Source organism: Centrocercus urophasianus, unplaced genomic scaffold (assembly GCF_019232065.1).
Source record: "Centrocercus urophasianus isolate 14NV4802_14NV808 unplaced genomic scaffold, USGS_Curo_1.0 seq_194, whole genome shotgun sequence".
NCBI classification, from domain to species: domain Eukaryota; kingdom Metazoa; phylum Chordata; class Aves; order Galliformes; family Phasianidae; genus Centrocercus; species Centrocercus urophasianus.
This window is the reverse complement of record NW_024884749.1, coordinates 24824-45931: the sequence shown is the minus strand read 5'-3', so window position 1 is coordinate 45931 and position 21108 is coordinate 24824. Positions and strand designations below refer to the sequence as shown.

Sequence of the window (21108 nt, the reverse complement as noted above, 5' to 3'; positions counted from 1 at the left end):
CTGCCCTCGCTCTTCACACACTGTGCATCTATGTCAGTTCCCACTGACACGGCGATCGAATGAGGGCCCTGGCACGCAGCTGCTGGAGCTGCGGTTGGGAGAAGCTGAACAAGCCGAGCATCCATCGGCTGCAGCTGAAAATAAAGGCGGGTAAGCACGGTGGGGCACAAGCACGAAATAAAAACAGAGGAACCAAATGCAGCCCCGGGAGTCGAAACCGCGGTGCGCTGAAGCCCCGAGGCAGCTCCGCCCCGCGGGCGCGGGAACAGTGCGGACCTGGGTGAGGACTGCAGAGTGAAGCACAAACGCAGCGGGGCCTTCGGTGGGCGGGGCTTTTTCTGCTGGGCGTGGCTTTCGGTGAGCGGGGCTTTCGGTGGGCGGGGCCGGGAGCCCTGCAGGGTCCCGGTATCGGTTCCGGGTCGCGGAGGCGGAGCCTGCGGGAATCGAGCGGTAGCGCCATGGTGGGAGCGGGTCCGGCGACGGACTGGGGGAGCCCGGGGGGCTGTGGGGGCTGCGCGGGGCTTCACCGGGCTCTGAGCGCTCCTTTCCTCCGCAGCGGTTCCGGTTCTGCGGGGACCTGGACTGCCCCGACTGGGTGCTGGCCGAGATCAGCGTGCTGGCCCGAATCGTTAAGTGATTTCCCTACCAAACCCCGTCCGTCCCGGCGCCGGGCTCCGCTTTCGGCAGAGCCGGGCGCGGTGCTGAGCCTGCTTCTTCCTGCAGTCGTCGGTAAAGCTGAAGCTAATCTGCGCCCAGGTGCTGCGGGAGCTGCTGGGAGAGGCCATCGATGTGAGTGTTCCCGCCGGGAACCATGCAAGCTCCCAAACCCCTGCTTTGGTTATAGTATTGCAGTGCTATGCAGCGCTGTAGTACCAATGGAAAGAGGTGTGTTACTGTGTAATTAATTAGTACCTGTGCTTCTGTCCTGCAGTATGAGAAGATCCTGAAGCTGACGTCGGACGCCAAGCTCGGTGAGCCCCATTGCCCTCCTGCTGCTGGGAGCCTTGCAGGAGGCAGCCACCCCCCAGGGGTCTGTCTGTCGCTGAGCTGAGCCCCCTCCTCCCTGCAGAGTCAGGTGATGTGAAGGCTGCAATTGCTGTGCTCGACTTCATCCTGTCCAATGCAGCCAAGCACAATGTGGATGGTGAATCCCTGTCCAGCGAGCTGCAGCAGCTGGGACTGCCCAAAGGTGGGGCGTGGGATGGGGGCACAGGGCCCTGCAGTCACACATCTGCAGCAGGTGCCGCCTCGTTGTGCCCAGTCCTACAGTGAGCAGTGCACAATGCTGGCTGTCCTCTCATGTCCACACTGTCTGACTCCGGGCTTTCTGAGCCCTGCCCTGTACCCTCCCTGCTGGGGTTTGGCTGCCCCAGGGCTGGGGCTAGCAGCAGTAGGCTCTCATTGTTTCTCCCATCTTTCTTCTTGGGCAGAACACGCCACAGGGTTGTGCCGCTCCTACGAGGAGAAGCAGAGCTCTCTGCAGGACAGCCTCAGGGCTGGCAGCCTCCGATGTGAGTGTCCCACTCATACTGCTGGTGTGTGACCCTGAGGGACAAGGCGGAGGGGGGGAGGAGGGAGAGTCTCTTCCTTGGTGACATCCCATCCTACGGTGACACATTGGCTCTGTGCTGCCCTGGCTGAGCTGAGCCACGAGACCAGGTTGGGCACTGCATTGCAGTGAGCCGCCTGGATGGCGTGTCGTGGCGGGTGGACTATGCACTGAGCTCCAGCGAGCTGCAGGAGGTGGGCGAACCTCTGGTGCAGCTGCTGCTGCGTGTGCGGCACCGGGAGCACGGGGAGCCTGAGGCCGTGCCCATGGCCGTGTCGGCGGAGAAATTCCGCGTGCTGCTGGCAGGTGAGGAGGGGTGGAGTTGGGGCTGAGGGAGCGAGTCCCATCCTTTCTCTCAGGGCTCTCCAAGCCCTCAGAGCAACACTCCATGCCACAGCTTCTCCACCCTGCAGAGCTGAAGCAGGCCCAGGCGCTGATGAAGACCCTCCTGTGAGGACGCGGCCCGGCGGTGGTGTCACAAATACAATGCGTGTGTTCTGTCCTCATAATAAAGTGCGGGAGCGAAGCCCGAGCTCTGTCAGCCTCTTCCTGTCCCCGGGACCTTCGGGCCGTGCAGGCCCAGCGCGGTCGTTGCCATGGCGACGCGAGTGCGATCCTTCCCGGCATGCCCCGGGGCGAAGGCGGGGCCAATGGGAATAGGAGAGGGGCGTATCGCCATGCGATGGGACGGCCAATGGGTGGTTGGCGGGGCGTTTCCAAGCGACGTAACGGCCAATGGGAGGCGAGGGGGTGTGTCCCACGCGTTAGAACAAACCGATGGGAAGCGGGCGGGGCTTGGCCAGACAACTGCGCAGCCAATGAGTGGCGAGCGGGGCGTGTCGCCAGGCAACGGGGCCGGCCGTGGCGCGGAGCGATCTCGGTGTGCCGGCGGCGCGGAGGATCCGTCGCCATGCCGGAATGCCCGGAGCTGCACCTGGCCGGCCGCTACATCAACGAGGCGTGCGGCGGGTTGGTGTTCGAGGGCGGCGTGCAGCGCTCGGCCGTGGGCCGCGGCCCGGAGGTGCCGTTCAGCAGCGAGGCCTACAGGGTGACGGCCGTCTCCCGCGGCAAGGAGCTGCGGCTGACGCTGGAGCCGCTGGACCCCGGCCCTTCGCAGGCCTTGGTGTTCCGCTTCGGCATGTCGGGTTCGTTCCGGCTGTGCGAGGCCTCCAGCCCGCCCCGCCACGCGCATTTGCGTTTTTTCACCCGTGAGAGCCCCCCCCGCTCCCTCTGCTTCGTGGATCCCCGGCGCTTCGGCACCTGGCGGCTGGGAGAGGAGTGGCAGCCCGACCGCGGGCCCTGCGTCCTGCTGGAGTACGAGGCCTTCAGGTGGGTGCCCGGCCTCCTGTCGCGGTGATGGGGACGGGAAGGAGGCTGGGCGGCTGGGGGGACGCGGCGCCGTGCGTGCCTCGTGCTGTGCTACAGGGAGAACATGCTGACCAACCTGGAGGATAAAGCTTTCGACAAGCCCGTCTGCGAGGCGCTGTTAAACCAGAAGTATTTCAATGGGATCGGCAATTACCTCCGTGCTGAGATCCTGTACAGGTGAGCTGTCGCGTCCTTGAGAGCACGGCGCTGCTTGCTGCTGTCCCTGCAGCCACACCATCGCACCGAGTCCAGCCTCTTCCAATGCAATATGTGAGCACCTCAGGCTGCGTCGGGCTTGAGTGTAACAGCTGGACTCTCTCAGGGCGAAGATCCCTCCTTTTGAAAAGGCCCGGACTGTGCTAGAAGCCCTGAAGCATCGGGAGCAGGTGAGGAGGAAAAGGTGGAGGATGCGTGGTGCTTTCCAGGCTGCTGTGCTTGGGCTTGGGGGCCCCTGCCCTTCAGTGCCATTATGGATTTGGATTTGAGCTCAGCAGTGGTGGCCCAGGGTTTGGGACAGTTTCAGTTCACATTGAGTACCTCACTGTGATGGGGCTGCAAACTGTCACCAGGTCCTCGCAGGGTTCACACAGCTCCTTGCCTCTGTCCCGCTGCTGTCAGGAGGTGTTTACTGCTCTGGACAGGTTTGAAGTGTAATTGATTGAACCCTTCCTGCTGCCATCGTCCAGCAGCCACACTCAGGTTTCCCAGCATAACAGCAGGCATTTTCCCTTTGTAACTTGCTGGCTGGGGTCTCCCTCATCAAGCTTGTTGTTGTCCTTGCCATAAACACCCGTGTCAGAGCATGTCTGCTCCTCCAGTGGAGCAGCAAGTGAGCACAGCCGTTCCATAACAGCACACGTGTGGCATGCAATTGCACGTGGCTATGCCAACAAGCTGTGACAGCTCCTCAGGCACGTGCCTTCAGGTCAAGATGGTAAAGAGGAAGTGGCAAGGAAAGCAAATATAATGCAAGCTTGAAACCTCTGGGGAAAGCTGCAGCTGAACCTGTGGCTGGCTTGCTGTCCGTGTACTCTAATCCTGAAGCCCCAGGGGAAAGTGGGTGGTTGTTTTCAAGAAGTTTTAAAAACAACAAAGCACAACCTGAGGCTTCTTTTTAGCAAACTGCTCCTTTTTCATGTCCCTGTAGCTGTGCTAGTACTACACAATGCACAGCCTACAGCGTGGCCTGCAGATTGGCTTGTGCCCTGGCAAGAGGCTGAGGGGGGATACAGGATTTGGATGGTATGGGGATGAAAAGGTCCAAGTGGGGTAGCTGGCAGGTTCTCTTCTCCAGAATTCTTCCCTGACATTGAGTAAGAAGCTGAAGCTGAAGCGAGATAACCCGGATCTCCTGGAGCTGTGCCACACGGTGCCCATGGAGGTTGTGGCAGCAGGTGAGGCTACAGGGCAGGGAGCTGAGGAATAAGGCTCTGGCTGGAGAGCGCTTTCTCTCCATTTCCTTTCCCTTTCTTCCTTCCTAGATAAAAATCTCTTTGACCCTTCTGACTCGGATAACTATGCTGCCTTCAAGAACTGGCTGCAGTGTTACTTAGTGCCTGGCATGAGCTCCCTGCGGGACCGCAACAACAGGACCATATGGTTCCAGGTAGGAGTCTGGGGTCTCTGCTTGGGGCTGGGTACCCCTGTTGCTCCTCTCAGGGAGGAGCCTTTCTCTTGTGCACTGCTTCCCCGAGATCACCGAGCTGTATCACTGGGCATCTCCCTTTCCCAGAGCCTGCTGTGACCACCGGACCTGTAGGTGGTAGTGACAGGGACACAGCTGCTGAGGGACAGAGGGCAGCCTGAGCAGAGGTGGCTGGGTGCTACCAAATGGATTGGCAGCACTCTTCATCCTTCCTGGGTGAGGTGCAGTGATGGGGCCTTGTAGAAGGAGCAGGGAGTCTCAGAGACAGACAGTGCGCCAGGTTCCTCTGGGCTTTAGGGGAGATGTGTCTGTTTGCCTATTCCTGTCTTGGCTGTGGGGTGCAGAAGGGTCTCATTGCTCCTGCTGGAAGCTGCTACAGGGTGCTTTTATGGGATGCTTGCTGGCGATCCCTGCAGAATGATGTTATCCCAGTCACTGCTCTGTCACCTTCCTTGCAGGGAGAGCCTGGCCCCATGGCTCCCAAAGGTGAGTGTCCTCCCTCGTCCCCACAAGACCCGCTCTTGCTCCAAGAGGGCTGGAGCACAGGGAGGAAACAGTCTGCTCCCAGCCAGAGGAGCACAGTTCTACTTTGAAGGCGAGTGCTGCAGGTCCCTGGTTTGCTGACAGCTGTGTGGCAGCTGGGTGGCATTAGGGGATGGAGCTTGCTGTGCCCGTGGCTTCCTAGCAGCACACCAGCCTGCCTGTGCACAGCTTCTGCACCTGCAGGGTGATTTTCCAGGGCAGCTACATCCCCTTCCTTGCCTGCCAGGCTTGGAGCAGGAGGGCCAAACTCTGAGGCTGGGTGTGAACAGAAGCCTGGTGGTTCACTGTGTTTTGGGAAAGGAACAAATCTGTTGGGAGGGGAGGGGAACCACCTTGAATCCATCCTACACCTGAGTTCCCATTCACTGCTCAGGATGGTGTCCCTTGTCCCTCCCACCCCCCCAACCTGAGCATGTCCTCTCACAGGTCAGAAGTCCCGCAAGAAGCACGCACACCTGAAGGCAGATCCTGAAGCTCCAACCCCCACGGTACGAAGTTTTGTGGCTGCTGAGACTGCTGCTGGGGCTACAGGCTGGTTCCTTTGCCCTCTCAGGCTGCTCCCACAGTCACCAAGCGATGCATGAATCTTCATGTTCCCCTCTCGTGTGCATGCTTCTGCTGCTAAGCCCTGGCTGTGTCCACCCAGGTCACAACACGTGCCTCCAAACGGCGTTCTGGGGGTGCAGAGAAGCCCCCGGAGCCAGCTGTGAAGGAGGAGGAAGAGAAGGCAGTGCCTGATGGGTCAAGGAAGGGACGTGCCCGTGGGAGGAAGAAAGTGGCTGCTGCTCCAACCTTATCTGAGCCAGATGTTCCTCCAGTCAGAGCAAAAAGAAACCGGACTTCAGCACGCAGAGGCAGAGGTGAGGCTGGTGGTCCTGTGACTTTTGGACCAAGGAGGTGACAAAGGGCAGAAGAGTAATCAGGGTTCTGCAGAGCAGAGCCAGGCACCCCCTCACCTTCTGCCTTCTTGTTTCTCTTCCAGGAGCAGCTGCTGTAGTGTGAGTAGAGCACACTGCCTTCACACACCTCAGCCTTTGGAATCGTGTGACTGCTTCTGCTGTGGAGACACACTGGCCTGGGCTGCCTGGTGTTGCTTTCAGGCATGCCTGCTTGTAGCACTCGCTCTGTGCAGCACTACTGCTCTTGCAGCCTCAGGGATGGGGGCAGGCTGGTGCTCCTCCTCCTTCCTGTTCTTATATATATTTTTTTTATAACCTTGCTTGTCCCTTGTGAGTGGTTTTAGAATCAGTTCCTCAGAGGGACCACTGATTGTGCATCGTGTCAGATTCTGACCCCTTCCTATACCTTAAATCATATTCCTTCTTCCTTTTTTTAATTGCTGCCTGGATCACTGAGAAAGCTGGTTTTAGATGATTAATAAAAAGTATTTTGTGTAAAAATTGGTGTGCCTGCCTTCTTGTGCTAAGGCTAACCCCACCATGCCCAGCCTCTTTCCCAGGTGGGCTGGAGAAACCCCACCTCCAAAAGTAAAGGTAAGCACTGGCTCCTTAGTTTCAGGGGTAAGAAACATCCCACTGAGGAGGAAGGACACTGAGAGCAGCAGCAGCTACAACAGAGTGTTCTCATGTAATTTTGTCTTATTTGTGCCCCCTTCTGTCAGAGCAGTGCAGGAGACAGGAGAAGGAAGGGAAGAGGGGGCTGACTGCACACTGCTCTCTGATGGCTGGTTGGGGGTCTAGGGTAGATTTTGCTCTTCCCTGGAGCTGCTCAATATTGCACACTTCTTGGGAAATATTCTCACTGGAATCTGGTCAGCAGAAATGCTTGGTCCTTCTTCCTCTCTGGCCCAGCAAGAGGGCACTGGTGGCCAGGCTCAGTTCCAAGAGATGACACTGCACTTCCAGGTTACCTGGATGTGCCCTGGGGGAGACTCGGGCTGTGATTTGAGCTCCCAGTGTCAGTCCAGGTTATTGTAGCACCAGCATCACTGCTTCAAAACCAAGAGGATGGAGAGCACTTGGAATGGTGTGAAGGAAAGCTTCATACCCTGCTGCTCCAGTGGCAGGTGGCCCTTGGCTGTTGGCCTCTCCAGAAGGTCACATCTGGGGGGAGAAAACAGCTGGTGAAGCTGAAGTGACTGAGCTGAGCTCCTGCCCAGCCACCCTGTGCACACTTACAGCATTGCCTCTTTAATGGGGAGGGAGGTCTGGAGCCAAGTGACAACTGTGCTGCCGTGTGCCTCGTACAGCCGGACCACCACAGCTTCAGGTCTGTCCTCAGCCTTTGCAGACACAACACAGAAACCTGAGTTCACACAGAGGAGATGGGAACATCCTAACCTACATCTTTATACATCAACCAGACCAAAATGAGCTCAACTGAGCTGCTCTGCCATGCAGAACAGAACTCCATAGCCACTCAGCCAATCCTGCCTGTCACCCAGTGCCGGGGAGAAAGCAGACCACACTGAACAAGCAGCTTCAAAACTGCCCCCTCTACCCCCCTGCTTCTTCCTGGGGGACTTGCCTGCTTGACAGTCTCCAAAACAACTGCAGGTGAGCTCAGGGAAAAGGCACTCCAGGCTGGACACGGCGCACAGCTGGCTGGGACTGTGTGGAGGGGGAAATTCAAGTTGTAGGCACACTGGATCACACCAGCATCCTGGAAGGAGCCTGCAAAACACGAACCTCCAATCAGTCTTTATGCATTAACAGCCAGAGATGGAGGCACCCTGTGCCTACCCGAGGCTCGCTGGAGCATCCTCTACTCTGGGTGCCCTCACAGTGTCCAACTCTGCTCATTACTCACCTTGATGAGGCATCACAGCGTAGGTGAACTGGTGGTGGGCAATATCTGCAGTGGCATCAGGGGACTTTGGTGCTCTCAGCCTAAGGAAAGAGATGGGACTCTCCACAGGACCTTCTGCCACCCAACCAGAGCACCGGCAGGGCAACTGCCTCCCCCAGCTACTTTGGGTCTGGGTCCTGAGGCGGATTCTGGGACTCTAGACACGGTCCCAGAAGCTAAAGTCAATCTCTGAAGGGTGGTTTCCTATGAAACTTTCAGCTGGTAAGATTCAAAATATCCATTTTCTCTTAGCTTCACATGCATATGTAACAGTGACATTCCATTCCCTTCCTTAAGTCTCCCTTCCTGGGGTGTGTTTTGGCCAGCAACAGAAAAATTACTCGGTGCAAGTGTGGCTCCGTGCTCAATGGCATTATTTATGAGCGTATGCCATCGGAATTACATTATCTTAGTCAATTTTAATTACATCAGCTAACAAGTTTTAGAAGACAGCCACCCACTTAGGCTAATCACAGACTATTTCCTTATTAACTATGATCATTCAGGACCAGACGCTGCCCTGACTTGAAACAGACACCTCAGAAAGCACCTCCAATGACTGCTGCAGCTCCACCCTCACCACAACCCCACTCACAATGAGAGGCTGAGGACGTTCCTGTGTGCTGATGCCCCATATTTACAGTCATTCAGCACTGCCACCCCGAAGCCGTGCTCAGAGAGATCCATCCACTTATGAGCCCACACCTGCAGGAGACACCAAAGGACATATTCATCACACAAAGCCTGCAGGAAAGCAGTCATCATGGGACCAGAGCTCCTCTCACCTCAAATCGGGCCCAGTCCCAGGATGTGTTCCAGTGGGTTGGCCGTTGCAGGTGCCCAAATTGGATTTCGTAGGTAGCATTTGTGCTACGGACCTGCACAGGGAACTCCACCTTCAGGAACTTGTGAGATTCCTTCCAGTCAACCTAAATGCAATAACAGAAAGGCATTGCCATGGGCTGACGGGCAGAAATTGCACTCATCCTCCCCTGACCAGGCTGGACCAGGTACAATACAACAGCCACTGCAAGCAGCAGAACTGACTGATTTCATCCACCTTCTCCCTGAAGAGACCTCATTCTGGGACTACCTTCACCTTTTGCAGAGGACAACAGGCAGTGGGGACCCCGAGAGCAGAAGATGGGGAATAAAACTCAGAGCTAGGGTTCAGCTCGCCAGGGAACACAGCAGCCACTAGTCTCACCTGGGTCTTGAAGCAGATGTATGGGCACATGGCATCCAGGATGATCTCCTGGGTTAGGGTGCTGCTTTCCCCGACCCGCAGAGAGAAGCTGGCGCTTCCCCGCAGGCCCCCTGCCAGGGTGATTTCCAGAGGCTTCAGCAGCGTTGTCACTGGCTTCCTGGAGACAGGGGTAAAGGCAGAGCTAGTCCCAGCCCAGCAGATCCAGGTTCCCAAGTCCCAGTGCAGCCTCACAACTACAGCAGATGCTCGCTTCTACAGAGTGAACGCCCCAAGACGGGAGAGGTGCTGAGATTTGGTTACAGCTAAAACTGACAGGGAGGTGAGAACTTCCAAGCAAAGTCAAAACTGAAGTGCTGCAGGCAGTGCTGCTCTACCTGGTCTCCAAGTGATAATCCATCACGTCCCAGGCGTCCCAGTACAGGGGAACATCATCAAAGAGTGCAAACTGGTTGGCACGGCAGCCATCGGCGACTGACTCTCTGCAACAAGGCAGAACAGAGAAAAGCAGCTTAAGAAGAGGCAGCGGTGAAGGGCTCACAGTGAGGAGAAGGCCTGAGAGAGGTTATAGCATCCCAGATGCAGGAAGCAGGTGAGAGACTCACCTCTCAGAGTGCACCAGCCGAAGAGAGGTCAGGCGCCCCATGGCATCCAGGCAGACTGCAATCAGCCCATTCTTCATGGTAATGGAGCCATCCTCCTGGGAGAAAAAGAACAAACACATTGCACAGACTCATGCCTTCAGGAGTTGAGGGAGTGTGAAGTTCACAGCTGTAGAACTGGATCTCCTACGTTTCTCCCCGTCAGCCTTTGAAGCAGGTACCTCAATCTGAGGACAAAGGCAGTGATGCTTACCTGCTTGATCACTGCCACAGGCTGAGGGGGCAGCAGCGATTCCCTCACTACAGCATAGCCCATGCTGGGAGCTGTCACCAGGGCTGGAAAGGAAAGAGGTTTTGTTTCAGCACCTTCCCCAGACCCATCCTTAAGTTACACCGTGTTGCCCTGGTGCTCTCATGTTCACCCCCTCCTCTTTATTCATCATTTGGGGACAATCTGAAGTGGGAATCAGTAATCCCTCCACGACAGGGAGAGGCAGAGCAATTCTTTGCAGGCTGTCTCTGCCACTGTAAGGAACCACGATGCACGCTCTGCTTCTGAGTTAGACATACCTAAAGCCTCTGTTCCAGCTGGCTCAGTCCTGGAGATCACCTCTGTCCGCTCCCAGGGCAAAGTGTTCAGCACAAGAGTGCTCTCAGCACCCCCAGACCTGAGCTGCAGCAGTTCTCCACATAAGGACTGCACGGCCTCCTCCTGCAGGCGACTGCCAGCCCTGCGGATCTCTGAGCAAAAAGCAGCCCCAATTGGACCCAGGCAGGCAGTTTCTCACATCAGAGAACTTCTTCTGTAAAAAGTACCTACGCTCTTACTACTTCCAATCTACAATTACTCATTATTTTTAGTATTAATTACCATTATCTATTAAGCAAAGCTTATGATTGTTCTTATTGACTTTATTACGAGATTACAGTGAGCCACGTCAGTTCAATTGGAAAACTGCTGAGCTGTAATAAAATAAGCAATTGCAACTGCCTGTGGGCAGACAGGAGCAGTCCTCAGCTCCCACCTTTGCTAGTGCAGAGAAGTCAGTAACTCAGCATATTTTGCTCATTCCTGGTTGAATTTGCCCAATTACTGACACATGCCTGACACACTGTGCTGCACAGGTCTTGTCCCACATTGCCAGGCAGTCTGAAATTGAAAGCTCTGCAACAGGCAGGACTCAAGGTGCTCCAATAGTAAGTAAGTGCCCTCCTGGCCCAACTCCCTGCTCACCTGCATAGTATTTTAGGGCATCCCTGACCACGAGCTGGATACAGCTGCCTGGTAACACGTCATGAAACTGGTTGAGCAGCAATAACCTAGAACAGAAGAGAAACCACACCAGGAAGCAGGGGAGAGCATTAGGTTTGTTCTAGCTTACCAAGCCCTGTTTGCAAGATAGACAGACTTAGTAACTGCTCCCCATTAGAAAATGATGGGGAGTTTTTTTGCATAGCACACTTTAAATCCCCTTACATTAGGATAAGGGGTCATCTTTGCCAACCACAACCATGGGGATTGAGAGCTGACTCCTTCAATCTCTTGGGACTACCAGATATGTTATTGTACAAGTTCAGACCAGTCAAAACTGGCCAAAGATAAGTGTAGGCCGGAGATGAAATTTCCAGGCAGCACAGCAGTAAAAGTTTGGAGCTTCCAAAGGATTTAGAGTGAAGGTTTAAAGATTCCAACGAGAGAAGCAAGGCACTGAAACTCTTTCCCATTAAGTTCTCATCAGTTTATGGAAGAATTGTTTGCACAGCAGTCATGCTCATGTACTTCCTTACCTCCAGAGCTGCTGCAGCTGGCTAGCAGGATACTGGAACGTGCCACTCTGTGCCATAGCCAAGGTGCTCAGCACCTCCACATCATGCAGTATTCGCTCACACTCCCGATTCCCCTTCTTTATCTGGTGCCAATCAGGAAGAGAAGGAAGATTCTTAGAAAAGCTGTAGCCAGGAATGAATCTCTTACACCAGCAAAAGCACAGATCCAGTGCAGGAAGGTTGGTTACTTGTAGGTGTCATGAGCTGCCATTACTAGCTTTCTTTTTTGGCCACAGATCAATCTGGCTTTCAGCTCTATAACCTCCAGCACAGGCCTCTGCTTAACCCCCAGGCCAGACTCCACTCACTTTTCTCCTCTTCTAATTCTTCATCTCTCCTCTGCAATGATCAGGGCCCCGCTAAAGTGCAGGACATGGCAGTTATTGACCAAAGAGTGTCTGCTGTGTCTTGGCTCCCTTCTCACCCTGGAAGCAAGTCTAACTAAAGACTAACAGCAGATCTGCCTTTTGGAGTGCTGGCTGCAAGGTGGCTCCCAGAGCTGAGGCACAAAGGGCGCTACCCAAGCCCTGGAGCCACCTGAGCAATAGCAAAGAGAGCTGAAAACAGCCACTTCCCCTGAGGGTGAGGGATCCCACTGTCCCATCCATCCCACACATGCAGTCACCTGGGCCTGGGTGGTGTATGTGCCGTTGTGCAGCTCCAGGAAGAGTTCTCCCACCCAGGTGCACAGCTGTGATGCCTCTTTCTCCAGGACAGAAAAAAAACGGTCAGGAGTGGAGATCTGAATCCTGTGGGAGAGAGGTACAAACAGCAATGAGCCAGGAGAGAAGTGCACGGCACAGCTAGTGGGGTGCTCCCACCAGAAAGGCATCAGTTCCAGAAATGAGGCTTCAAAAACCCCAACACACAACTAAAAGGGATGTGCAGGGGGACTCCTGGCTGCCCAGAGGTGCAGACCACTTACACTTGGAGAAAGGAGAGCACTAATTGGAGAATGGAAACAGCCAGCTCCAAAATCCTCCCATACTACAAACTGCAGGCAGGAGGCAGAGTGCCACGGTGCAAGCTAGCTGAGGAGCAGCAGTTATTTGATACCTTGAACTGCTGCCTAATCATTTTTCCCCATGTCAAGCCCAGCAGCCCTTTGTCTAATCTGTATGTTGTGTACACAGCTGCTTCACTAGAAGCAATGGGAGCCCATAGAGGCTGGGACAAGTGCTCTGTGTCTGTGCAAGGAGGCAGGAAAGGATCTTTCACCTTGGCAGCCCATCTGTATCACTCATCCTCTTCATCCTGTCCAGCATGTTTTGCGTGGGGCCACCTCCTCCATCTCCAAAGCCAAAAAGGACAGCGCTGTGGTTCACACGTCCTTTGTCCCTGTTGTTCTTCACTGTTTTCAGCATCTAGAAGAAATTTTGGACAGTCTGTTGGTACCCAGCCCCAGCTCTCCTTGCTCCACACAAGAAAGTCAACCTTGCCCCTCTTCCCCAGCCCAAACCTCAAGAATCAGGCATGGACACATCACAGAGGCAGGCAACTAACTACCAGGTTAACTGAAGGCCTTCATTTGGTAATCCCACTCCCTTTTCTGACAGCACCCCCTCTTAGAAACCTCAGACCTTGCCCCATGAGGCTGGCATTGCACTTCACATGCAGGTTTGGCAAGCTGACTTACCTCCTCCACTCGCCCATGCATCCCATAGGAGTCACCAGGGGGGAAATGGGTCAGGACTCGGGATCCATCAATGCCTTCCCAAAAAAAGGTGTGATGCTGCAGACATGCCAGAGGAAAGTACAGTGTCTCAAAGAGCCACAAAGCACCCAAATGTTGAAACACAGACCATGATTCCCAGGAGTTCCCAAAAAACTCATGCCAGCACAGGCAAGTGATCAACTCATCCCTTGCTCAGTGTTTCCAGGCTCCCAAACTCATCTCCCAGACCAAAGTGCACGTGGAGAGTGCAGTTCAACCACATCAGCACAGAACTCAGGCACTAGAAGCCTGTGCTCCCTTGCAAGCCTTGTCAGGCACAAAACCCAGCACCCAAGTCTCCATGGAAGTGCAGAGGGGACAAGCATGTCAAAAACCTGGAGGATCCACACTAACCCTTCCCTTTCTCTTCATGTCACAACTTAAGAGTTTTTGGAAGAAAAGTCTCTCTCAGCTGAGCTAAGGACTGGCTTGAGCTGTGGAACAAATGGGTCCAGCCCTGCAGACAGACTCCAGCAACCCTATGTCCACCCCTGGGAAAAAGGGAAACACAACTCACTGGGAAGGTGTTGACCAGGTTCCAGCTGAGCTTCTGTGTGAGGAACCGTTTGATCCCACAGCCACACATCAGCTGGGGCAGCTGGGCTGAGTACCCAAACGTGTCTGGCAGCCAGAACTGGGAGCAGAGGAAGAGAAACACAAGAGTCAAACTAGCCTGAGTTTGTCCAGGGTATCCTGGCTCTAAAGCCTTAATGCAGAGGGCAGACAAGATGTGCTAGATAAGGAGCAACTGCAGACACCTGCCAGACACCAGCAGATAATAAAATAAAGGCCCAGTCCTGTGCTAACTGGCAGGATATATGGGTGACTGGATATTCACTCATCACAACTTTAGTTCCAAATATCAGGCCTATGTGAGGCACCTGAAAATTATATCTGGAAGGCAAATCGGAGAGAAATCTTGAAGGATAGCAAGAGGTGGAAGTAGACCATGTGCAAGGAAAGCATGCTGCAAAAGAGCAAGTACCTCTGAGCAGATCTGGCCAAACTGCTGCTGGAAGAACCGCTGGCCCTGAAGGAACTGCCGCACCATGGACTCTCCACTGGGCAGGTTTCCATCCTGGAAGCAGAGCACAAGGAGTCAGCATCCTCTCTTGCAACACGTGTGCCAAGCCAGGCATAGGAGAAGCTTCCAGCCCACTCCCACTGCCACCCTGCCCACCGAGGATCTGAACACAGCTCGGCACTGCAGAGGAGAAACAAAAAGGTGCTGTGAGCCAGGCTCGCCGTGCTTCTCACCATTTCCACCCAGGTGCCTCCAACAGGGATGAACTGCCCCTTTGCCACGTAGTCCTGAATCTGGGCATAGAGTCCAGGGTACCAGCTCCGCACCCATTCGAATTGCTGTGCCTGTCAGAGCACAGAAGTCAGCCCCAGCTCCCACCACGTTGCTCCACACCAATGTTCCTGCTCTCTGGAACCACACAGGACCCTGGCCACCCCCGTCTCGTTTGGAGTTACACTGGAGAAGCAGCATGCCACAAGCAGAAGAGCTTCTCAGTGAGCTTGGCATCAATTCTTTGTGCTGCTCGGAGCAAACCATCCCACTTCCAATCCTCAGGGCTGCCGAGGGCTGCAGTGACCCCTGGGGTTTGCAGTGACCCCATCCCTCCAATTCAGTAGAGAGATGGCTCACCTGGGAGCAGGCAAAGGTGAGCTCTGGGTTGTGCTCCATCAGACGGATAACCGTGACCCAGCTGCGAGCACATTTCCGGATAGTCTCCTCATATGGCCACAGCCAGGCTGTAGAGACAGACACACGGCCCTACCATGGTTATTACTTGGCACAAGCACCATCCCTGGCTGCCTGGGTAAGGCAGACTCCCTCAGGAATGGGGCTGCACTTTCAAAGATCAACCAGAGAAAATGCAACACAAAATGCTATCCTTTGACTGACGTGCCTGACAGCACCACGGTCTGGGGCCTCTGCTGCCTCTCTGCTGAAACTGAAACAGTCTCCAGGGACTGGAAATTGAGGGGTGATGTCCAAAAGGCAGAAAACAGTGCTCTGTAATCCATCTCCTATCAGCAGCCCCATCAGTGATCCAGACCACACAGCTAACCAGACGCACATCCCTCTGCCTCACCGCCCTATCAGACCAGCTGCGTGCTAGCACAGAAATCCCTTCTCCTTTCCCTCAGGGCTCGGCGCCTGCAGCCCAAGGGCAGCCAGCACTGCCATCCTGGCCAGTAGAGAGGGAAAGCTGTACTGCTCTCACCAGAGTCAATGTGGCAGTGCCCCATGGCGTGGATGGTGTGCTGGCTCTCGCCGTTCCTCTGGCTGAAGATCGCTGCAGCCAGCTCACGGGCAGCAGGGAAGGTGGATGGGTCCTTCACATCACACACGTTGACAATCTGGTTGGCAGCATACAGGGCCTGGAAGCTCCTCTGGTTTTCCTCCCCGAGGAGCTAGGGGGTGGGAGGGAGGACAGCTTGAGTCTGAGCACTCTGGCCAGTATGGATACATCTGTCTCAGGCAGAACCTGCTACCTCCTTCCAACACCTGACTCTGCCAGTGGTTTCAGGCAGACACCACGTCCCTGCTTCACAGATAAAACCTTGTCTTTGCGTGTGTTTCCCTAAAGCCAAATTACACATACGCTCAACACCAGAGGGCTCTGGCCTAACAGACTCTGCTTTAGATCAGCAGGTAGATGCAACAAGCACCTGTGTTGTCTCCTCATTTGGATTTCTCATACTGCAGATAATGTCAGTCATGCCAAAGCAGCGGGAGCAAATACATTTTCCTCTGGGGCCTCCTGGTGGGAGGAGACAGGTCTTGGGACATGGAAGAAGGGGATAAAACGTAGAAGTTGTAGGAGGCAGAAATGCTGAGAAAAAGAAAGTGAAGGAGCACACAGACCTGGGCCATGTCCAGAAGTATTTCCAGATCCACCAGCAGCTCGTAGACATCTCTGTTGAAGACCACCAACTCAGCCTTGCTCAAGGTGAACTTTCTGTCAGGGTCCGGAGGGGCTATCATGGAGCCCTTGCCAGCCCCAAAGAGCCCATTGCAGGCCAGCTCCACATACAGCGTCAGACTGCAGAGAGCAGAAGGAAACCATCAGTGACCCCTGGGGTCAGATTACTCAGCTGGCAAAGCCCATTCCTACCCCCCAGCAGGACCAACCCAACTGAACTTCTGACAGACACACTGAGAACCCGGATGCAGGCTGGAGTATCGCACCCCAGCTTTGGTTATTTCACCACCAAGCTTCCCCAGCAGCACAGAGTTTGGCCAAGCTGCCCACTCACCTGTGGGGCTCTGTCTCCTTCAGGCTGCTTGTCAGTACATAGCTGGTCTTCTCGCCTTCCTTAGTCAAACCCTGAAGGGGAAGGCAGCACATTTAACCCACATTTGCACAAGAACACGACAGCAGGCTTTACAGAGCTGCTGGACAGACAGAACGCCACAAAGCCCTGCTGGATGGCGGGCTGTGGTCCCACGTGTCATAGCACAGTGCTTCCCAAAGGAGTACTAGACTACCAGCAGGCCTGACTGTCAGGACTGAACTCTGGATACAGCCCACAGACCCTCTCTCTATCACAAAGCAAAGTAAGCAAACCACAAGTTCACCCTTTCTCCTGCCCCACACGCCAGCCTCTTTGTGTGGAGCCAGGAGTTGGACTCAGTGATCCCCATGGGTCCTTTCCAATTTTGGATATTCTGTGATTTCATAACTGCTCCTCTCTGCACTGAAGTTTTTCACGTATTTAAAGACTTCTCAAGCAGCTTTGGTTGATTTGTTAAGGCTGAACCACAGCTATAAATACACTTCATGTTTTCTTTCATGACCACATTGTCTAGACCGCTAGTTATTCCTGGTTCTCTCCCTTTGGTCCATGTGTTATTTCTCCCCAACAACACAAGCAGACATTACTCTGAGGCACATAAAACTAACAGAAGGGGATTCCTACTGCTCCATTAGAGAGGGCTGAGGGAGATGACTGCTCTGAAGACACCAGAATACCTGGCATAGCTGGCATACACCTGACCCACCCCTCCTTACCTGGACCGGCTGGGCATCTCGCCACACCATGCCTTCACCATCGCTCTCCCAGACAAAGTGCACCTCCTGCCCTGCCCATGCTGGGGGGATGCTCAGCTCCACCCTAAACCAGCAGGTCTCCCACCTGGAAAAGAACACACAGACACCTCACCCACTGCTGAGACATTCCCAGAGAGAAACCTCGTGCATTCTGAACCTCTGTGGGCAAAAAGCAGCAGGGATGCCACGCAAGCACAGTGTGCACAGTGCAACAAAGCCATCTGTCTGCACAGATATGCTTTAACCAGCTCCCTGTGTGGCTGTCAGTGACCCAGCATCAGTTCAAGAAGGACACAACACGTGCACAGAACAGTCCTGTCCCATTTAAATGCACTGGGCCTCCCCTTCCAGCAAGCTGTCTGCCCTTTAATCACACTAAACTTCTGGCTCATGGCACTGCTGTGGGTTAGAGGAGTAGCAGCCAGCCAAAAACCCAGCAAGTGGGGTGAAGATCTCTGAGCAATCCATAAGGTAATGAAACCCGAGAGGACGTGCTTTGATATGAAACGATGGTGATACAGAGCTGGGAGGAGTGGCTGACACACCAGAAGGCCGTGCTGCCATTCAGCAAGACCTGGACAGACCGCTGAGTTGGGCAGAGAGCAATGTGATGAGCCTCAGCAAGAGCAAGGGTATGGTGCTGCACCTCAGTAGGAACAGCTGCATGCACCTATATAAGTTAGGGACTGATCTGATGGAGAGGAGCCATGAGGAAAAGGACTTACGGGTTCTGGTGGACAACAGGCTGGATCACGAGCCAGCAGTGTGTCTTTGTGGCCAAGAAGGCCGATGATATCCTGGGCTGTATCACCAAGAGAGCATCCAGCAGGTGGAAGGAGGTGATCCTGCCCTTTGCTCTGCACTGGTGAGGGCACACAGCCAGTCTGGACTACCCAGTTAAAAAAAACAAACAGGGAGATCTTCTTTGTGAGCCACAGAGATGACCAAGGCTTAGAGTGCTGCCTGTACAAGGAAAGGCTGAGAGACCTGGGACTGTTCAGTCTGGAGAAGGCTGAGTGATGATCTCATAACTGTTAAAAATATCTAATGTATGGGAGTCAAGTGGACGGAGCCAGGCTCTTTTCAGTGGCGTGCAGCAATCAAACAGGGGTCAACAGGCAAAAACTGGAACACGGGAAGTTCCATACAAACAAGAGGAAGAACTTCTTTATGGTAAGGGTGACAGAGCACTGGAACGGGCTGCCCAGAGAGGAGTTGGAATCTCCTATGGGGATATTCAAGACCCACTTGAATGCCGGCCTGCTGTAGGGAACCTGCTTTAGCAGAGGGTTGGACTTGGTCTCCAGAAGCCCTTTCCTGGATGCACAGCCCTTACCACGAGTCTCAGCCCTGATGGCAGCAGGCGGGCACCTTCACCAAAGCACACAGCAGGGAGGGACACACGGTGTCACGGCACAGCCCGCCAGCTCTGCAGGTGCTGACAGCCCGTACTCACGTGGGCCCAAAGGCATCCCCCACTCTGGCCGGCCTGAACTCCTGCACGACGGCCTCGCTGTAGGGGATCCGCCGTGGGGTCTGGAAGCAGGAGAGCGAGGTGGGAGTGCAGCTGTCCCCATAGAGCCTGTGGGCAAACGTGGCCGGGACGTGGTGAGCTCAGGCAAGAGCCCCCACCCCACAACCAACTCCTCATGACACCGAAGGAATAACAGCCGCCCACCCGAGGCCGGGCCTCTACGCACTGAACCACCTCGGCGCTTCCCTCGGAAAACACACCGAGGCGAGGCCTCTCCCGAGCCGGCAGCACCCGGAGGACGGGCCCTCCCGCGGCCCACCTGCCCCGCAGGTTGCAGTCGGTGAAGTAGGTGGCGGACACGAACTTCTCGACGCGCTCCAGCGCCGTACTCCGGTGCTTCAGCATGGCGGCGCCCAAGCCGCTACTGCGCGTGCGTCTCCGTGCCGCCCGCCCTGCGGCGGCTGGATGCGTCGCGCATGCGCAGAACGCGGCACAGCGCTGAGGGGATGGGGCCGGGCTGGGGTGAGGCCTATAGGCCGCACTAAAGCCTGAGGCGAGGCCTACAGGCCGGGCTGGGGCCTGAGGCGAGGTGTACAGGCCGCACTGAAGCCTGGGGTGAGGCCTGCAGGCCTGGCCTGGCTACTGCATGCAGCCACTGCCCCCCAAAGCCCCGTTGGGAGAGCCCTGCTTGGTTACTGCATAGGTGCTTTCCTAGCAGCTCAGTGGGGCTTTCTCCCTGGTGATGCACTGCTTGCTGCCCCGGTGTCTTAATGGGGAGCCTGGGCCCCCCCCATGTCATGCACTGCCCGCCCCTGGGAGCTCACAGCGTGGGGTGGGAAGAAGGATCCGCACACAGCAGTTAGCCCTGATATTTTAATGGAAATACTGCACTACAGTCAAGTTTACAACATTGGTATAGAAATCACATGGATAGTGGGCCGAGGATCACGTTACAGAATACAAAAAGCAAGTTCAAATAAAAAGAGAAGCCTTGTTGCTATGGTACAGCCAGGCAGGGCGGGATGGCCCTGGGACATGCAGGCGTCGCCCCAAGCCAGGCCTCCGCCACCCACACGTTCACTGCTGGATCACCTTCAGCATACAGAGGAAAAAGGGGTAGGGAAGAAACCTTTCGAATGGAACGATAGGGAACTTATTGCTGGCAAACTCTGGCTATTCCCTGCTGGGCGCTTCCCTCTATTTTCCTTTCTCCATAGGAGGCTCCCGGTCACCACCACAGCCAGACCCGTCTCCTGCACCCGGGCTGCTAATGAGTTGGGGCTCTGTCTGCGCCCCTCAGTTCTGCACACCCGGCTCTCTGCCACGGGAAGGAGGCAAGCTGCCAGCCCAGAGATCCCTGCCAGATTGTGGTCACAACAGCAGCAAAGCCACGCTCCCAAACCAGGAAGGAGGGAAGCAGATTGGGGTGCTCATACTGGCAGCACTGGTTTGTGCAAGGAAAGCTGCCTCCTTTGAGGAGGAGAGACAGTGCAGTTGTGTCTGTCGTGGCTTACGAAGTCTGTATGTCGACTTCATTTTAAAATCAGAATCTTCCCTGTGTTTAAATATCTGCCAGCGCTAAACTTCTATGCTTAAAAAAATATATATCCCATATGTGGATTTCACTAGTGAAATGCACTGAGACCCACCCCGGCCCCTGCCCTTCTCTTGCACGCGCACACCAACACACACACAGAGCAGCTCTATCCAATACTGGTTTGGTACTTCAGATGTTTTTCTCCAATACTGAGAGGGAAAAATACACAAGCACAATCAACCTCAGCTAAGTAGCTCAGCAACACCTCCCAAAAGCGAAGGTCCTTGGAGCTGGAAGACTAGGTGGATAAAAACTACCCACCGGAACAAAAACATTAAAAAAATTAAAAACTATATAATATATATTTATATATCTCAACAGACCGCTTATACCTCAGTTGTGTGAAGCACAAAACACGCACGCTGCCTCTGCTTTTTCCTCTCAGATTGTGAAGCCAATCGTAACAAGGTGGGACGCACTCCCTCTCCTCATCCCCCAATGCTGCATGCTGCACGGTGCATCTCAGACCAGGGACAGGGCTGTGGATGAGCGAGTGTCTTCCTCCAGTAAGAACAAAGACATCATTTTTATTTACAAAAAAAGGAGAAAAAAGTTTCCACACAAAAGCACTACAATGATAACTCCCTTTGGTAAAAAGTGTAATAAATGTCCTCATAGGTCTGTCTGTCGGTACTAATTCTCAAGCCACCTGGTACTATGGTACACAAGAAGCTAGTACAGTTATGCTAGCACATCAAGCATACTTCCTT

At 54.7% G+C, this 21108-nt stretch overlaps 3 protein-coding genes across 3 annotated transcripts; 2 read left to right on the top strand and 1 right to left on the bottom strand.

Moving 5' to 3' along the window:
• Positions 1–392: 392 nt before the first annotated feature.
• Positions 393–2075, top strand: COMMD4 (COMM domain containing 4). The gene is made up of 8 exons (XM_042821205.1): positions 393–461; positions 557–628; positions 724–789; positions 932–971; positions 1070–1189; positions 1431–1511; positions 1679–1855; positions 1963–2075. Exons 1-8 carry the CDS (start codon positions 459–461, stop codon positions 2001–2003), a joined length of 600 nt encoding a protein of 199 aa, XP_042677139.1. The 5' UTR covers positions 393–458; the 3' UTR covers positions 2004–2075.
• Positions 2076–2420: 345 nt separating this feature from the next.
• Positions 2421–6505, top strand: NEIL1 (nei like DNA glycosylase 1). Its single transcript, XM_042821208.1, has 9 exons — positions 2421–2878; positions 2975–3094; positions 3240–3303; positions 4212–4311; positions 4399–4523; positions 5021–5048; positions 5532–5593; positions 5752–5965; positions 6088–6505. The coding sequence occupies exons 1-9, from the start codon at positions 2460–2462 to the stop codon at positions 6105–6107; spliced, it is 1152 nt and encodes a 383-aa protein (XP_042677142.1). The 5' UTR covers positions 2421–2459; the 3' UTR covers positions 6108–6505.
• Positions 6506–6673: 168 nt separating this feature from the next.
• On the bottom strand, positions 6674–19230 carry MAN2C1 (mannosidase alpha class 2C member 1). The gene is made up of 26 exons (XM_042821206.1): positions 19121–19230; positions 18784–18909; positions 17289–17412; positions 16534–16604; positions 16142–16319; positions 15498–15687; positions 14915–15021; positions 14518–14628; positions 14246–14338; positions 13778–13894; positions 13183–13278; positions 12765–12910; positions 12172–12295; positions 11508–11629; positions 10954–11039; positions 10290–10460; positions 9973–10055; positions 9723–9817; positions 9495–9599; positions 9121–9277; positions 8699–8842; positions 8509–8618; positions 7875–7954; positions 7593–7738; positions 7244–7347; positions 6674–7168 (listed from the first exon to the last, which is right to left on the bottom strand). Exons 1-26 carry the CDS (start codon positions 19204–19206, stop codon positions 7051–7053), a joined length of 3090 nt encoding a protein of 1029 aa, XP_042677140.1. The 5' UTR covers positions 19207–19230; the 3' UTR covers positions 6674–7050.
• Between the last annotated feature and the right edge of the window lie 1878 nt (positions 19231–21108).